The sequence below is a fragment of the Thamnophis sirtalis genome, unplaced genomic scaffold (genome assembly GCF_051295495.1).
Source record: "Thamnophis sirtalis isolate CommonGarterSnake01/CBP01778 unplaced genomic scaffold, rThaSir2_p1.2 scaffold_15, whole genome shotgun sequence".
In the NCBI taxonomy this organism is placed as follows: Eukaryota; Metazoa; Chordata; class Lepidosauria; order Squamata; family Natricidae; genus Thamnophis; species Thamnophis sirtalis.
Window position 1 is genome coordinate 21,604,305 of NW_028261395.1, and position 19,705 is coordinate 21,624,009.

Consider the following 19,705-nt stretch of genomic DNA (forward strand, 5'->3'; position numbering starts at 1 on the left):
ATGGTACCTGGTGCTCCGGGCAGGCTCCAGTATGCCTGTACTGGGGCGTACCGCCTGCAACCCACCACTGTACCATATGTAATATAAGGTTGCATTTGGTATATGTTTTAGTCTAAGCCCATGATGGTGAACCTATGGCCTGCATGCCAGAGGTGGCACACGAGCCGTCACCCCAGTTCAGCTCCGCTGCACATATGTGCGTGCCTCCTGCCAGCCAGTTGGTCTTCAAGTCCCTGATGCACTTGCAAGAGGCTGCGTACGCATGCGGGGGGGGTGTCACCTGCAAGAAGGTTGCATGTGTATGCATGGGGGTGGGGGAATGTGGGGGAGCATGTAACTTTAAATAAATAGTAAAGGTTTTGCATACAAAACCTTTGCTAGACCAGTTCTCAAATACAACTCATCTGTCTGGAATAGTGGAATCCATACTGTATATCGGACATTAATACAATCAAGCAAGTCCAGAGGTATTTCATGAGAAGAGTATCCAACTCCTCTACTCGCAACAGAATCCCTTATGCCACCAGGCTCAAAACTTTGGGCCTGGACAATCTGGAATTGTGCTGCTGTGGTCTGACTTATGCATAGTACACAAAATTGTCTGCTACAACGTTCTACCTGTCAACGACTACTTCAGGTTCAACTTCAAGAGAGACGAGGTGGCGCAGTGGTTAGGGTGCAGTACTGAAGGCCACTACAGCTGACTGTTATCTGCAGTTCAGCGGTTCTAATCTCACCGGCTCAAGGTTAACTCAGCCTTCCATCCTTCCGAGGTAGGTGAAATGAGGACCCAGACTGTGGGGGCGATATGCTGACTCTGTAAACCGCTTAGAGAGGGCTGAAAGCCCTATGAAGTGGTATATAAATCTAACTGCTATTGCTATTGCTATTCAATAATACACGGGCAAACAATAGCTACAAAATCAAGATTAACTGCTCCAAACTCGATTTCTGAAAATACGACTTCAGCAACAGTCAACGCCTGGAATGCTCTACCTGACTCCGTTGTTACATCCTCAAATCCCCACAGCTTCAACCTTAAACTGTCTACCGTGGACCTCACCCCATTCCTAAGAGGTCCATAAAGGGAGCGTGCATAAGCGCACCTGCGTGCCTACCATCCCTGTCCCATTTATTTGAATTCCTTTCCTTTGTTCAAGTCCATGTTCATACTTATGCCTGCCATCTTGTACATGTTTGACAAAACAAACAAATAAATAAAATAACTAATTGGTAAGCAAGACTTGAATACCAATAGAATAAAATATTTGTAACTCAGAGTTAAGCTGCTGTTTACTGAGCTTAGTGGTTTTCCTGCAGATGCTTCATTATCAAACTAGGTAGCATCATCAGTGCACTGATGAGGTTATCAACTTTGGGTAAGGAAATGTCTGTAAGAAAACCTCCAAGGTCAGAGAGGATCAGCGACTTGAATAGTTACATACTCTAAAACTCTGCCTAAATCCACTTTGTTTTTTTCTGGAAAAGCCTAATTATTTACTCCCCTGGCAATATCATATGTTCTAATCACCCCAACTGTGTTGCATTGCTATGAAAGGAACACAAGCCTTACCACTAAATATTTATTTTTCGGTGGAATAAGGTAACTAAGCAGCAAAGAGCTACACAACTCCTTGTGCATAAGTACTTTCAGATCTGTAATGCATCCCCAACAGAATCGTGAAGTGTTTACAGAAAAGCTACAGTTTTAAAAGGTTCTTCTGTCCCCAGATAGGAACGTTATTGAAAATCTGGAGATTTTAATGTGTTGTATCTGCAAAAAGTACTAACAATACTTCTAAGCTGGAAGAATTCAACAAAAAATGAATGAGGAGGGAAACCCAAGAGCCAAACTCAAAGACTCTCAGCTGCCATAAAGGAAGTCTTTGAAAGCTGTTATTTTTTCGCAAAGGAAGCACAAGAAGTACTGATTAAAAGGGCATTCACACTTTTGTTCACTATTTTTCTGTGTAAACAACTGTCCATAAGTAGCCTACTTTTAATGGTGGGAATATGAATATAATGATTGCCATTTTTCCTTAGGTATTTTTGTTGTTGTTGTTGTTGTGGATTTATTTCTAAAGCTTTTAGCTACCCAGAGTTGCAATTTGCAAAATGCCAGATATAGTAAATCACCTAAGTAAATAAGTGGAGAGGAAGACCTGTCAATCCAGGGATAAATCAGGGGGGGAATGGCAGCATATAGTTCCAAACTATCAGAATACTAATTGTTTTGTGGGCGGATATTATTCAATTACACAAACATATGCCACTTGCTGCCCTCAGAATTACAGCAGGTTAATAATTCCACTTAGAACCCTAAAATAATGCAGGTTGTCTCCAGTTTACAAGAGTTTATTTAGTGGCCGTTCAAGGTTATAATGGCACTGAAAAGGTGACTTAGGACCGTTTTTCACACTTATGACCATTGCCGCATCCCCATGGTCCCATGATGAAAATTTGGTTGCTTGGCAACTGATTCATATTTACGACCGTTGCAGTATCCTGGGGTCATGCGATCAACTTTTTCAGCCTTTTGACAAGCAAAGTCAATGAGGATTCATTTAACAACCATGCTGCTAACTTAAAAACTGCAGTTATTCACTTAACGACCCTTGCAAGAAATGTTGTGTAAAATGGGGGAAAACTCACTTAACAAATGTCTCACTTAGGAGAGAGGATAGGAAGGGGAAGAGGAAGAGCAGGAGTAGGAGAAAGGGAAGGGAAGAAGGGAGGGGAAGGAGAGGAGGAAGGAAGAAACTAGAGAAGGGAGGGAGGGAGAAAAGAAAGGGAAAAGAAGGAGATGTTACAAAAGGAGGAAGGGATGGTAAATAAAGCAACCCAAATTGTACATTATAACTTATTAAATGAAATAATAAATGTATAAGCATGATGATAAATGTAAAGAAGAATACCAATTATGTGAATGTATACTTAAAATGCTATGTAAGAGAATAAAAAAAATAAAAATTCTTTAAAAAAATGTCTTACTTAGCAATGTAAATTTTGGGCTCGGTTATGGTCGCAACTCAAACACTACCTGTATTACAAAACAGATGCCGAAGACTTGTCACATTTTGAGAGAATTTTCAAGTGTGCTGTACTTCCACGGGACAATTTTAAGGCAATTAACAGTTTGCTATTCAGTTCTAACCCTGTAATGGAAAAGGTCCTTCTTCGGCCTGGGCCCTTTCCTGCCCACTCCTCAGCTATTAATGGCATAAATCCAAAGGTCACATCCTTCACTCTGGCAGAAACCATATTTAGATTGTTCATGATTAATTGAAGAGGCAGAATTATCTGAATACTATCTGCGGTATTTTCCATCAACACTCCTACACCACTTGAAATTCTCTATTAAAAAGGATTACAAGTGGAGTAATAAAACAGTAATTTGCATGTGTTCGGATTAACTTGATTGTCTGCATTCAAAATATTCCTACCACTGGAGATTGTAACATGAAAGATAAATTTATCTCAAATGCAGCTTTATTTATAGGCATTGCTCTAAGTACCTGACACCATTTTGCCCTTTGCATTCAAAACCAATTATTATTAAATTTAAAAGGCTGTCAAACATCTGGATCATTACAGGCACGATGTTCTTGGTTAAACTGAAAGAACAATGGCTAATAAAGCAATTTACAAAACACAGGCAATTATATACTGGAATTCGAGGTTATGCTCTGGCGACCCAAAAGCCAGCAACATTGCTGGTCAGAGACAGGGTGGAATAATAGCCAGGAAAATTAGAGCTGGAAAAAGAGAAACACATAAATATCACAAATAATGCATATATAAAAGTGGGGGCTGCTGACCTTGGCCTGATACAATTTGAAAACAATAAAGTTAAACTGGATTCAAGAATCTAATTAGCTAAAGGGCATTATGGATGTCTGATTGTCAGATTTCTCAAAAGAATTATACAGGTTTTTTTAAAAAAAAATAAAAGGAACAAGAAGGACAAAAAGTCTGGATAGTGCATATGACAATACCTGGAGCCCACAGAAGCAAAGAGAAAAGAACTGGAGAAAAATAACAAAATACAAAGACCTCCAAATAAAAGTGGAATGACTGTTGCAAAAGAAAGCAAAGATTGTACCAGTAGTGATAGGAGTAATAGGAGCCAGGTACAATCCTAAAAGAGCTGGAGTATCACCATCGACATTGACAAATTCACCATCAGTCAATCACAAAAAGAAGCTTTGGTCAGAACAGCTTCCATCCTGTGATGAAATCTGTAACACGATCAAACATCCACCTCTGCCTATCCAGATCCTTGGAAAGGACTTGCTAGGTGGATAAAAATGCCAACTTCAATCTAAACATCTGGCTGACTGTGCAATAAATCATGATAATGGAGATAACCAATTTCATTGTACATATGATGTACAATGACAATAAAGACTATACTTTATATAGTATAGTAATATAGTATAGTAATATAGTAATATAATATAGTACTACTATATTAGTCACATACGTCAATTTAGCTCTTTTCAGTTTTTATCTAAGCAAAGCTAGATTATGGATATTTTAATGATATCTGTATTACTATCAAGCCACCAAGAGTCCCCTGTGATTGCAATTGGGGGACAAATATAATGACTATATATAATACAATGACAACTTCCTGAAGACCATTCAATGGAAACAAGGGATAGTATTTCCTGTAGCTCTTTCTTGGTACTTAATCGTGACATGAATTATTGTAGCCCAGATGTGGCATTCATACTCCGAGCAAACCCAGATCATCTTCCTTAATCTGACATTGTCACTCACCTCCTAATTAAGTCACTGAATCGGGGAACCTATGTAAGTCATAGAAATGAACTATGCTTCTCATCCATGGTAGATAGTTTAAGGTTGAAGCTATGGGGGTTTGAGGCTGTAACAAGAGGGTCATGAGGAGCATTCCAGGCATTGACCACTCTGTTGCTGAAGTCGTATTTTCTGCAATCGAGTTTGAAGCAGTTTACCTTGAGTTTGTATCTATTGTTTGCTCATGTATTATTGTAGTTAAAGCTGAAGTAGTCGTTGACAAGTAGGACGTTGTAGCGGATAATTTTGTGTACTGTGCTTACGTCAGACCATAGGCAGCATAGTTCTAGGTTTTCCAAGCCCAAAATTTTGAGCCTGGTAACATTAGGGATTCTATTGTGAGCAGAGGAGTGAAGGACTCTTCTTGTGAAATACCTCTGGATCCGCTCAATTTTAATGTCCAATATACAGTGTGGATTCCAGGCAGATGAGCTGTATTCGAGAATTGGTCTGGCAAAGGTTTTGTATGCCCTAGTTTGCAATACAATGTTATCGGAGAAGAAGCTTCGCAAAATTAGGTAAACACCCCATTCCTAAGAGATCCGTAAAGGGGGCGTTCATAAGCGCACTAGTGTGCCTACCATCCCTGTCCTACTGTCCCCATTTACTTGTACTCATTTCCTTTGTTCATGTTCATGTTTATACTTAAACCTGTTATCTTGTACATGTTTGACAAAATAAATAAATAAAATAAATAAATATCCTACTCTCCTGCCAAGATGCTACTGACCTTTAGTCAAAACATTGGTGTTTCTCCAAAACTTCCAAGTTTATCTATTCTAACCAACTTTACAAGGGAGAACATTCTGACGAACATCAAATCACAGAACTAGATTTATTTATTTTTTGCTGCTTGCTACCTTGATAGAGACCAGCATGTATGTAGGCAGTAGATTGTCAGGTGATGCCAGCAATTGTATAAATTGCATGGATACACTAATTGCTATCTGTGTCTTTTCAAGTCAGTGGAGTTATGATTCAAAACTTGATTCCATCACCAGGGAAAGTTAGTGTTTCATACATATACATATAACATATGTGGTTTGCCTTATGTTCTCTTCCATTGTGGCTTGCAAATGAATTTTATCTCAGGACGCCAACAACTGTGACTTAGTATTGTGTGTCAATGAGTTCTAGGTTATACTAATTCCCGGAGGGACTCAGGGCGGCTAACAAACCCAGGGGAGGGAGTAATTTTAAACAGAGGAAGTCTTAAATTCAGTCTCAGGACCAAATTGAGATACCACTTGAATTGTGTTGCTACCCTTCAGAAACACAAGGAATATTTCCCAATATTTCCAGCATCACAGACCAGTGTGTATTAATCATATCATCCAGCCCCAGATTTTCCCTCATTTCTAAGTCTTTAGAAGCAGAGATGACAATAAGACCAAGCAGAGATTCATAGTAAAAGTCATGTAGCCTCCAGCCCTCTCACTTAGCTCTCCGTGAAAAAAAGGGAAAGGGAGCAAAATTTCATTTTTTAGGATCTGAATAGTTTAAAGGTGTCTTATCTATTAACATTTTGCTGATGTCTGGCTCTTACGTAACCCTCATTTTTGGTTCTGGTTCAGTTCTTTCTCTGAACAGCTCAGCCGCTGATCCCCTCAAGAGCCTTTATAGTTTTTCAAAGACAAAAGATAGATTGCACCAAAAGGATAGTCTGCCTAGCTATCCCTTCTGCAGGATAGCTCCCAGGCCTTGACGGTGTGATAGAAACTGAAACAGGTCATCCAGACCTCACAAGAATGGGACCATATCTCTTTTTCTTCCCAAACCTATTAAAAATCCATTTTATCTCAAATGTCACACTTCAACCCCAGTAAAAATGCTGTATTTCATTCCCCCAGTGATTGTAATAGTGTGCAGGTGGCTCACGGCTTCATAAATAGTATAGAGTTAAGTAACCTGCTAACTTCCATATGGCCTATATGATTGCCAAATTATCCCCTTTAGCATATTTCAAAGGCATACAGCCTTTAAAAAGATTACATACTTCCATTATTCAACTTTTCGTCTCCTAAAGCTTTGCTGAATCAATCAAGATTCAGTAACAGAAGATTTTTTGAACAAATTACTTCTTAATTCAGCCCAGATGTATATTCCTGCAGGGATCTGGAAAAATATCAGGATCATTAGCCTAATAATTCCTGTAATAGTCCCTTTTCTCTGGGGAAGGTCTGAGCAGCATGATAATTTAGTGCATTACCCTTTAAACTTCACATCCTGCAGGGCTGTTGCCTTTCTGACATGTGAATGGCAAACCTGAATATTAGCAGAAGTTATGTATTTTAGAGGGCAGCGCTTGGAAGCACATAATGAAATATTGCTGCTGGAGTGAATGGAAATATAGCACAGTCCTTAATTTATCTGGGTTCTTTTCAGCAAACCTGAAAGGCAGCTTGGAAGAGCATCCTTTGATATGTTGGAGACCACAAATATATAAGGAAAGCAATTTCAAAGCACCGTCCAAAACCTTAAATTAGCTGAAACGGTGTCAACAACTCACTTTGATATTTCCAGTCAAGGATGGAAGAATCTAGCACGTTGATGGTGAACCTATGGCATGTGTGCCACAGGTGGCACACGGAGCCCTCTCTGCAGGCACACAACCCGTTGCCCCAGCTCAGCTCCACCACACATGTGCACACGCGCCTCTCACCGACCAGCTAATTTTTGGGTCTCTACTGCGCATGTGTGTGTGGGGGTGTGTGCATGCGGGAGATGCGTGCATGTGTGTGTGTGGGGGGGTACTTTTTGGTCCCAGGAAGCTTCAGGGAGGCCTGCTTGCCCCAAAACGGTGTGTGTGGGGGGGGGGGGTTGCAAATGCATGCACAGGGAGCATGGGAAGGTTCGTGCACACATGTGCAGGGGGCAGGGCACATGGGTCACACACATGTTACATTATGGGTATGGGCATGCACGCGTATGTTGTATTAAGGCAGGATATAAAGTAAATTAAAATATAAAAGTAAGATATGGCACAAAAGATCTGCTTTTGAGATGTGTACAAAAATAGGAAATGTTAAAAGCTGCAGGTTCAGTTACAGTTCACACATATGGCTCAAGAAAGACAAGCTAGCCACAAGAACTTACTGGAAAAAGTTAAGCAAGAAATGTCGTAACAGAAACTACAAACACATCAGCACTAGTATGTTATATTCACGTATTTTGCTGCTTTTGAAAAATATATAAAGCCTGTCTTTTCTATAAGTTGTTGTTCAGATGTCAAATCGCTGTTTTGCCTTAACTTGCTCTGAACCTTGATACCAATAAAGCAACTTCTTTTTATTCCGATATCTGAGTCCCTTAATTTCCTGCAACAGTATCTCTCTTGCATGCTTTTGGCATGTGACAACAAAAAGGTTAGTCATCACTGATCTAGCACATGCACAGAACCAAACCCAGGGCCTTTCGACAGGATGGTGGAGAACATTGTTTCCAGAAAGATACCTTGCACATCTCTCTTAAGTTTTCAAACCCCACAATGCAACACACAGAGTTTGTATTCCAAAGTATATAGTCCTAATTCTCAGAGTACAATACAACTTGTGTCCATTGGACCCAGGACCCACACAAGGCCTTTAATTTGCATGCCTGTAAGATCCCATTTTAGTCCAGCAAAAGTTTTCTCATGAAGGCCAACAAAATCCACTCAGATACTCACAAAAGCAAGAAATGGAGACACATCCTATGCAACTATTGCTCCCTTACAACTGATAATTGCAGATAGTTTTTCCATAACTCAAGATGTAACCAGGAGTCTTCAAAACCTCTAGATTGATCTCCTTTTGAGATATTTAGTCCCATTAAATTAGTGTCCATTGCTATATTTTGATATAATGGATTCCAGACGTTCATAGCACAATGTATACCACTGAAGTGGGAAATCATTTCATATTCTCTATATAAAAAAAGCAACAATCTACATTTTGCAAGCACAAATAAATAAGGCAACCACCAATTGGTTAATACGAAAAATGTTAAATAGGCCCAGGCCCTGGTAAATCACAACATTTCACATTTGATAAACCATAAAAAGATAACTAGAGAACATTAATATTATATCCCCTTTGTATCAGCCCTATTGCATTTATGTGTATTTTGGTTTCGATTTTTCAAGTTGCTCAAAATCAATTTCATTAAAGAGAGAGAAAACCATCCAATGAGAATATAATTCCACAAGGTAATGATAACTAGATTGTTATCAAATATAAAGCATAACATTACATAATATAGTATTATTCAAACTAAACAAAGCAGAAACTAAAAAAAAATGTATTTAGACCATTTTCTGCCAGCTGACCCTTTTCTATTGTATGAGCTTCCATAATTCTTTATTCCCATCACCTCAAGAGCAAAAGAGCAATTAACTGTTCCTCATAATTCCATGTGAAGATTAATTAGCTGATGATCCCTGTCAAAAATACATTATTGATTCATTTATAAATGATAAAATTCATTAAAATATTAATTCACTTAGAAATTACTTTTCCATAGGGGCAATTTATCAGATCCACTAAAATTTATATGAAATATCCATTTCAAATCATACATACTTCTTTGCCTACTACATCAAACTTGTGGCACTCAAATTTAACAAACACAACAGTGATGAATGTGAGGTAAGCTTTGCCCAAGAAGGCAAACACCAGGTTAGCATAAATAAATATAGCATAAATAAGGGAAATGTATGGAACCATTTTCCAAATAAGCTGATCACATCCCATAATCACTCCTGTCAGTGAAGAGTATCCAGTTGTCCACATCTATCAATCACATGAAATGGAAAACAGATACGATTGCAACTTTAAAGCTATTAGAATGGTGAGGAACGTCAAAAAGAGAGGAGAAAACTCCAAGTGTGATTAGCAACCTGCCTAGGAGATACCGTACACAACTCCTTGTACATAAGTACTTTTCAAAGCAATCAAGTCTATATTTTTATTTCATTTATTGTTGCACAGCAGATGATTTAGCATTTACCCCAACTAGAAAGCATGGCATCTCAAGGTTGAACTGCAGAAGTAGAGATGATCTAAGGATCACTTTCAGTTAAGAAAAGATTCCAGAAAAAAAGTGCTAACCTCATTGATGAATGTCTGTGCTCCCCTTGGGCTCAGAAGTAAGATGGCTCTCCGTAACGTATCTCGGTAGCGGTTCAGCTCTTCGGTTTTCATGGAAGTGAAAAGGCTGGCAAAAACCCTGCTGATGTTTCTGTCTACTTTTTGTAAAGACACGTCAAGTCCAAGCTTTGAAGCCTGATCCAGAAATCCTTGTAGGCCACGGATATCTGCCGAAGAGAAACAGAAATCACTCAGAAAAAGAACATAGCTCTAAGCAAAGAAGAAGCCACGACAAAGGTCAAAAAACAGAGATGTCCCTTGGCTTGTCAAAGAGGCTTCTTTTAGCCTGCTGGATTTTACTCTGAATAAACCCAAATCTCATTGGAAATCCCTCATTTGAAGGTATTGTGACATTCCTGAAATAGAAAACAAAACACAACTCACAGTAGGTATGTAGTAAATGAATACTTTTTTCCTGGGTTTAAATTCCTTCCAGAATCTATCCATCATTCTTTCTGATGGTGAGACCAAAAATTCAAGGCCATTTGAGAAATTCTTAGGTATAAAGGTAAAGATTCCCCTCGCACAAAGTTGCTAGTCGTTCCCGACTCTAGGGGGTGGTGCTCATCTCTGTTTCAAAGCCAAAGAGCCAGTGCTGTCCAAAGATGTCTCTGTGGTCATGTGGCTGGCATGACTAAATGCCAAAGGCACACAGAACGCTGTTACCTTCCCACCAAAGGTGGTCCTTATTTTTCTACTTGCATTTTTACATGCTTTCGAACTGCTAGGTTGGCAGAAGCTGGGACAAGTAACGGGAGCTCACTCTGTTACGCAGCACTAGGAATTCAAACTGCCACACTGCTGACCTTTCTGATCGACAAGCTCAGCATCCTAGCTACTGAGCCACCACATCCCATTGAGAAATTCTTGGACTGCCCCAATTAGCTTCATGCCTGGGTGTATCATTGCTAAGCTTGCTAAGTTTTCACTAAACATCCTATTCGCTCACATAGAAGTATCTTCTACTCTAGGCCATCAGTCCCCTTTGACAAGTTAATTTTATTTCAGGGTCCTTGGTGCTCTCTGAGCTTGGTTCTTTTCTTGCAGACTTTTCAATAGCCAGACTAGGTAACATTATCAACTCAGGAAGTTGGGTAATCAAATGTCTGCAAGAAAACAACCAAGCTCAGAGCACATGAAGACCCCTTATTTCAACCCTGGCCTACAAATATTCTCTTTATTTTAATTTTATTTCAGTGGGCATTCCTGCAAACAGGAGTAGTGCCGAATCCATGTCCCTTATTTACAGCATATTTCATGCAGATAGCTACATTTCCATCTTGTACTATGGAACCGAGGTGGTATTCAGCCAGTTCTGACAGGTTCTGGAGAACCGGTAGCGGAAATTTCAAATAGTTCGGAGAACCGGCAAATAGGCTGGCCCCGCCCCTGTTGCCTCTCAGCTGATGTTCTTCTGTTGCCCTGAACAGGAAAACAGAGCTGGAAAGCAGATTAGTAGGGTGGGGAAGGAATGGGGATTTTGCAGTATCCTTCCCCTGCCACACCCACCAAGCCATGCCCACCAAGCCAAGCCAAGCCCACCAAGCCATACCCACCAAGCCACACCCTCAGAACCAGTAGGAAAAAAAAAGAATCCCACCACTGCTATGGAAATGTTCCCCTTCAGGACACTGGAGTTGCCAAACCACAACAATACCTCAATGCCAGACCTCAGATTAAAAACAGGTTCATTTTCAGCACCACTAGGATTAGTGTGGAAGCTTTTTTGCTTTAAGGAAAGCAGACAAACCCTCAGGAGCTTCAGTCATTTTGACACATGGGAAGAGCTGAAGCATATCAGCTCTCATTGGCACACTGCCAGTCACAAACAGACTTGCCCTTCAGGAATCTGATGGAGAGTTCTGCTGTCCATGCCCTATAGGCATCTCCCCTTAAGGTAACTCTGGGCAGCTTACAATCAATTGTGAGTTCATGGCATCTTGCCATCTTTTCCTCTATGCTGACATTCCTGAGGACAACACAGGCTGATTTCAGTTGTGCTTATCAATTATCACTGTAGGATTTTGGCTTTGTTTTTAATCATTCTGAATGACAATGCCTAAACCCTGAAGTGCATTCATTTTATTTGATTTTTTTGCAACAGTTACACGTTGCCACACTCCTTTTAAAAAGGCAATCACTGCAACTAAAGAGGAGGTAATCGCAAACGAAGTAAAACCAGGGATTATATGCAGGTTCCTGAAGACCAAAGATAGTGCTTTTCAGCAAGAGAAAACAGGGATTTTCAAAGCTGCCACAGGTTGGTATTTGAAATTCCATGGGCTAAATCCAGCTTCACTCTGGGTTTCATTATGCTTGGGGCGACAAACTTCAAAAAGCCCAACTGGTTGGAACGAATATGCAGAGAATTACAGTATTATGGATTAAATAGCTGAGAACTCTGATTATCCTCGTAGCTGTTTTCTATACATGTTGAAATATTAATAAAAATAGCATTGGTGCATTTTACTAACTTGAGTACATGTTGTAGCTCTTGTATTTTTTCCCCCTATATTCCAGTGCTTATTCTGAAAGTGAAAACCTGCTTGTGGAGAAAGATGAATGAAGAGGCTGACCTTTTAGAATAAATTCTGTTTTCCCCTAACCTGTTGGTGGGAAAACTACAATATTGGAAGCAAACAGACTACAATTTGAAATGGGGAGAGCATTAACTTTTGAACATCAATGTTTGTGCATTTAAAGGGAAATTATTTTGACTTTGCTTAAAGAAGAACAAGCATTTAAGTGAAAATTGAAGACCCACCAAATTTCAGAACAAGAAAATCACACATAACAGGGAAATATTTCCAAATACTAATCATAAATGTTAACATTTTTTAATCTACAAGCCTAAATTATGAATCTGGGATGATCAATGCCCATCATTTAAGTGCAAATTAAGTAACGGTAAAGGTTCCCCTCACACATATGTGCTAGTCATTCTCAACTCTAGGAGGTGGTGCTCATCTCCATTTCAAAGCTGAAGAGCCAGCACTGTCCAAAGACGTCTCCGTTGGTCATTTGGCCGGCATGACTAAATGCCGAAGGTGCACGGAATGTTGGTACCTTCCCACCAAAGGTGGTTCCTATTTTTCTACTTGCATTTTTTACGTGCTTTCGAACTGCTAAGTTGGCAGAAGCTGGGAGAAGTAACGGGAGCTCACTCTGTTACACGGCGCTAGGGATTCGAACCACCCAACTGCCGACCTTTCTGATTGACAAGCTCAGTGTCTTAGCCCCTGAGTCCCCCAAACCAAGTTTAGAATCTCTTGCACTCAAAGTCTGAAACAAAATGACACAGGATTCTGTAAAACTGTCTCAAGAAAGTCAGAAGTTCTTGCAAATCAAGCAAGATAAAACAGGGTACAAATCCTGAGCATAACTGTGAAACAGTCCAAATGCCAAGACAAAGTGATAACAGGGTCTTCAAGGGGAAAGAATTTATGAAGATTGGGTTTAAGCAGCATGGCTTTGGTTTTTCTAGAGGTTTTTACAGCGGGTGCTTCCCTTGACCTTTATCTGTTACAGCTCAGTTCTGTTTTGAGTAATTCCTTGAAGGTTGACTTTTTATCTTTTTTTCTCCTTAAGCTGTATTTGCAGGGTTCTCCTCTGGATGTCTTCATACATACTAGGTCTACATTCTCAGGGACTTGGAAGAATTCCAGATCCTTCCTTCTTGAAAACAGCTGGAAGCAAGTCTGCCTGTTCTTCAGTTAGGTGCTACCTGTGTTCAAGGTTCTCCTTCAATTTCAACCTTAGAGCCAGATCTGAAAGTTTCTGCTATGTCTGCTTTTTGAATGAATTATTCCCGGTCAATTCCTCTTCCTCATGCAATTAATCTGATTCCTGAGTCAAATGTGAACTTAAGATATCTTTCAGAACTTCAAATGCAAGTACAAAATTGCCAAACTCTTTAGCAGAGGTATCAATGGAAGGAGATAAGATACATTATATGAAGTCCTGGGAAGCAAAATATTTCACTACTGTGGGGTCATATAAATGTAGAGTGGACAAATATTCCTATATGGGTTGCTATGGTTGGTTCCTAAAACGATGAAGATTTTGGAATCTGCATGCTAAAAAACAGAGGCATCACCCTGCCAACAAAAGTCCATATAGTCAAGGCTATGGTTTTTCCAGTTGCAATGTATGGCTGTGAAAGTTGGACTATAAGAAAACCTGAGTGCCAAAGAATTGAAGCCTTTGAATGATGATGCTGGAAAAGACTCCTGTGAGTCCCTTGGATTGCAAGGTGATTCAACCGGTCAGTCCTAGAGGAGGTCAACCATGATTGCTCTTTAGAAGGCCAGATCCTGAAGATGAAACTCAAATACTTTGGCTACCTAATGAGGAGGAAGGACTCACTGGAGAAGAGCCTAATGCTGTGAACGATTGAGGGCAAGAGAAGGGGACAACAGAGAATGAGGTTGCTGGATGGAGTCACTGAAGCAGTATGCGTGAGCTTAAATGGACTCCAGAGGATGGTAGAGACAGGAAGGCTTGGTGGTACATTGTCCATGGGGTTGCAATGGGTTGGATATGACTTCACAACTAACAACAATAACAAGGTAAGCAATGAGTTTCAATCTTGTCCATTATCAATGAAGAGAACTTCTGGATTGATGAAGAAAATAGAATATCTTTGCCCTAATGTACAAGGCATTATATTGGTTATAAATGGAAATAATTCAGTAGATGGAAGACTTACAACTATTCTTTTCAACACATTTGCTAAAAAGAGCACTGTGGGAATAGTCCTCATTTTAGGAGTAGGCACCTCTTCCACTCAGATGAGTGAAGAAAATCTAATCCAACTTTTTTCATCATTTGAAATAAACTGACTTGCCCACCATGTAGGTGTAACAAATGGTTGACTACCTTTTCTTTTTCAGAAGAGTGTCAACAGTCATAAAAATTAACCATCTAGCCTTTGTTTGACTTGTACCAGCTTCTGAATAAATCTCATTTCCATCATTAAATTTACAGCACTTCTTTCCAGTTCATTGCATGATACTCAAAGTACCAGCCTTTGGTAAATATTTACCTAAGAGATAAACATCCTGCTTGTACCCATATAAATGGCTTCATTTTTGCATCTGTCTTATGTATTTCCTGTCCTTGAGGAAAATATCAAAGGATATCAGTTTTTCCCAGTACGCATTATATTTTCATTGTCCTACCAGCTCACTGATTCTCTATTTACCTTTACCAGCTACACATCACACTTTATCTTATTGGCATTTATTGTTAGTCCAAGTGGACGACTCCAATTTTCCAAGCTAGCGAAGAGTATCATTATTACCTCTTGGGTCTCTGACATGATTTACGTAAGCTAAGGAGCTTAACTTTAGATCAGGACAACTTGCAATATAAATAACTGGTTTGAAGGTTTAGGATATATTTTTAAAAAGCTGTCTAGTCCTATCACTATAGAACAAAGGCAAAGTTTGATCACAAAGGGCTCCATTTTCTATGTATTTCCATAAAATGGCCTGAGCTTTTAAATCATATTGTTTTCTAAAAAATTGTAAACTACCAAGGGACCTGATAAATCAGGGGTATGACAAAGCACATAAATGGGTGTTTATTTAATGCTACCAGGATGTCTTCTGCTCTCTAGGAATGGGACAGGCTCAATCTTGAAAAAAAAGGAGACAGAGAAGTACCGTATTTTTCAGAGTATAAGATGCACCTTAGTTTTTGTGGAGGAAAATAAGAAAAAAAAATTCTGCCTACGAGCATCCATGGTATTCATCTGGCTAGTGTCCTGTCAGTGTATGAGAGAGTTGAGGGCTGTTTGGAAACAGTGTTTGCTGTGTGAGCAACAAGGAAGGAGACAGCAAGGAGCCTGGGGGTGGCTTGTTCTCTACTAAAGCTGCATGCTGTGCTGATATCTGAAACTAAAAACTGAAAGTGAAACTTCTCTCCTTTGCTGAACTACCACGTCAGAAAACCTGCTTTTGGTATTGTATATTTACTTAATGTGTTATATATAAAGAGAAGTTATTGAACCCTGCTGAATCAGTGACTTGTTTGTGCTTTCCAAATGTGATTGCTGCTGCAAACTCTGACACGTCCTTGCAGCAAATAGCGAACAGCCAGGTCAGCTTCAGCACATTATTACAGCCTGATTCAGCATGAGTAGCTGATTGGCGGGTGGATCGGCCTCCTGGAATACCCCCAATCAGCTGTTCCAGGCTGCAGGGCTTTCAACAGACCATCGCCTCCTCCGTGCTTCTCGTGTTTTTGGCTACATTCAGTGTATGCACCCAAATTTTCACCCTCTTTCAGAGGTGGGGAAAGTGTGTCTTATATTCTGAAAAAATATGATATATATAATTTGGGAGGGGGAGAAATATTTCAAATGCTTGGACTTTTTTCTGGATTTTCTGAATATTTTATTTTTCTGAGCCAAACCACTAATTCCACTAGTGGACAATTCAGCATGAGTCAGTGGTGCGCTGCCACAAAAGCTAATACAATCTTTTTCTGTATAAACAGAAGCAGAGAATTGAGATCACATGAAGTATTAGTACCACTTTATACCACCTCAGTAAGACCACACCTGGAATACTGCATCCATTTTTGGTCACCACTTTACAAAAAAAAAAGATGTTGAGACTTTGGAAAAAGTGCAAAGAAGAGAAACTAAGATGATCTAAGGCCTGGAGACTAAAATATATGAAGAACGGTTTCAGGATTTGGATTTGGATAGTCTAGAGCAATGATGGCGAACCGTTTTTGGCTTGCGTGCCGAAAGTGGGGGGAGTGCAGGGGGGTCGTGGGCAGGCGTGCCACACCCATAATGCTATGCACATGACCACAGTGTGCATGCGTGCATGACCAGTGCTCCCTCCATTTTTGGCATGCTGCTTTTGCCCTCCCCAGGCTCCAGAGGCTGGAGGGTGAAAACAGCCTCCCCCGCCCCCCCCTGGAGGCTCTCCGGAAGCTTCAGGAGCTTCCCTGAAGCCTCCAGAGCACAAAAAACTGGCCCTACAAGCAAACCGGAAGTTCAGGAATGGACTTCCGGTTTGCTTGTAGGGCCGGTTTTAGCCCTCCGGAGCCTTCAGGGAAGCCTCCTTCCATTCCTGAATCTCCAGTTTTCCCTTAGGGCCAGTTTTTCGTGCTTGAGAGGCTTACGGAAAGCCTCCGGAGGGTGAAAAATGGCCTCAAAAGAAGGTCAAATCAGCTGGCCAGAGCACACAAGTGCATTGGCCAGCTGACAGGGCAACGCCCCGCATGCCCTAACAAATGGCTCTGCGTGCCACATAGGTTCACCATCACAGATCTAGAGAACGGAAGGACTGGGGTGGGGGGACACATGCTAGTAGTATTCCAGTATTTGAGAGGCTGCCACAAAGAGGAGGGTCAACTTATTTTCCAAAGCACCTGAAGGCTGAACAAGAAACAATGGATGGTCCCTTCCAGCTCTATTCTGATTGATTGACATAAAAAGATTGAGGTGTCATTATATTATCCCATCCATGAGCAAAACAGTCACATGTTGATGTGGACTTCAGAGGCCTCTCTTCATTTGCTCTTAGCTCCCCCCACCCCCACCCCCAAGTTGGTCCAGTGATATGTTTGGCTTGTCTTCCTAGTTAGAAGGGAGAACCTGAAAAGGCAAACTACTGAGAGGTCCAGTTTCAATCTCCTGAAAGTGAACACCTTATTTCAACAAAAAGTTAAGTCCTTGTATTGAGAATATGCTCACCTAACTCCAGAAAGATAATTTCTACTGATAAGGTATGGATGGTTAATGGTAATTCTTGCCTCGTATTAAGTACTACAATCTACGTATCTTGACTATTTGATCATCTGGAAAGCTTCTTTATTCCTGAACTTGAAGCTTGGGAGTAAAGACTGCTTAATAGTTTGCTTTAGAGATCTTACAGGAATCTCATTTATTTATTTCCCAAACAAGTACCTTTTATTCCACCCCCCAAGATCAGCCGAAGGTTGTTATATAATGGTAATCCAAATTGATCTCTGCTTCTACCACATTTGGTCACTTTGCACTGGTGAAGAGAAAAAAATGCAATATGTGATTTTTCAATGCAGGATTTATGTGTTCTCCGACAGCTGCTTTTGCTAGGATCATTGATCTATTTGCGCTTGGATCTGCCTTTCTCTGTATCCAACATTTTGCAGTAACCACCTCTGCTATAACTGTGTATGTGTGAGAGAATGGCTTGTGTGTGAAAGCTGTAAAAGACATGAACACTATCATAACACTGCAACAGACTTTAACATCCTCCAGATTCTGAGTGGTTTTGGTCCAGAATACAAAAGTAGACCCAATAATTTTATCCATTGTTGTGACCAGGGGAAGCAGTGAATTCTATCAACCCATTGCAATCCATCTGGCGTAGAGAAACCAGACTAGGTTCTGTATTTTTCGGAATATAAGACACACGTTTCCCCCCCCCCCCCAAAAAAAGAAGGTGAAAATCTGAGTACGTCTTATACACTGAATGCAGCATTTTTGGCCTCCCAAAACCCCGCCCCCTTTGCCAAAATGGCTGTGCAGAGGATTTGGGAGGCCTGCAAAGTGCTCCTGGGGGCTGGAGAGGGTGAAAACGAGTGAAAAATGGGCTGATTTTTTGCTCGTTTTTGCCCCCCCCACCCCCCAAGAGCACTCTATAAGCCTCTCAAAGCCTATGCATGCCCTGTTTTTTCTTTTTCTTTTTTGCAGAAAACGGGCCCATTTTTCACAAAAAATGAGACGTGCAAAGGGTTTTGGAGGCCTGCAGAGTCAAAAACTTTTTTTAAAAAAATTACTTTTTCAAAATCTTGGTGAGTCTTAGAGTCCGGAAAATATGGTAGCTCCTGAAATCCCTTTGGAGCCCTTTAAAACACATGAAACTTATTTTTAAAGAAGTAGAGCTTTCCCCCACAATTCTACAAAGACTGGAACGATTCAATATCCAGGAAAAGTAGTCTCCCCTTCCCCTTCTTCTATCTTAACCCAAAAAACCTAGAGGTGCACAAGAGAATTGTTTCTTCCTGAACCAAACGGAGGCATTACATTCTTACGGTCTTCAGGATCTAGTCAAAAAAATCCAGGTTGTTAGACATGTTCATCGTCTTTTTGCTGATTGAGGTTCAGCAGATCCCTTAAAGAGCTGATGCCTTTCAAAATAAGCAATGTCTAGGGCAGTGATGGGTTACTACAGGCACCCCCCAATATGGGTGTACCAGTGCCTGCCAGGAGCACTGGGTACGGTGCTTCGGAGGGTCCACCCACTGGCCTGTGCTCCTTACCAATATTTGAGCTCTTCGGGGCTTCCATGCACGGAGCGTATGGAGCCTGTGCGATGCTCCGCCAAGCAGCTGGAGCATCACTGAGCAGGCAGTAAGTACACATGTGTGATTGCATGTAGCTCGCACACTGTGCACATTCATGTGGTGGATGCCAGGCCTCATTGCACCGTACCAGTTGCAACGGGATCTGGAATACAACTCTGGTCTAGTGGTTTTCCTCACCAAAGCAGAGCCCTGATTAATAGATAAAGCAGAGTTGGAAGGGACCATTTCAGACAAATGGTTGTCCAGTCTTTTCTTAAAAACTTTTAGTGATGGAACACCCTTCAGAACAACTTCTGAAGTTAAGCCATTCCACTAGTTCATTGTTCTAGCTGTCAAGAAATTTCTCCTTAATTCTAGGTTAGTTCTCATCTTGATTAGTTTCCACCCATTGCTTCTTGTTCCACCTTCAAGTGCTTTCGAGAATATCTTAAATCCTTCTTCTTTGTGGC

The 19,705-nt window shown here is 40.6% G+C and overlaps 1 protein-coding gene across 7 annotated transcripts in view; it reads right to left on the reverse strand.

The window, feature by feature from the left end:
* Positions 1-19,705, reverse strand: part of GRID1 (glutamate ionotropic receptor delta type subunit 1) — a 763,397-nt gene that overhangs the window by 281,251 nt on the left and 462,441 nt on the right. For all 7 annotated transcript variants that reach the window (XM_087702059.1, XM_087702060.1, XM_087702058.1 and 4 more), the window contains exon 4: positions 9,909-10,114. In XM_087702059.1, the coding sequence (XP_087558185.1) occupies positions 9,909-10,114 (206 nt within the window). The remainder of the gene's footprint in view (positions 1-9,908; positions 10,115-19,705) is intronic.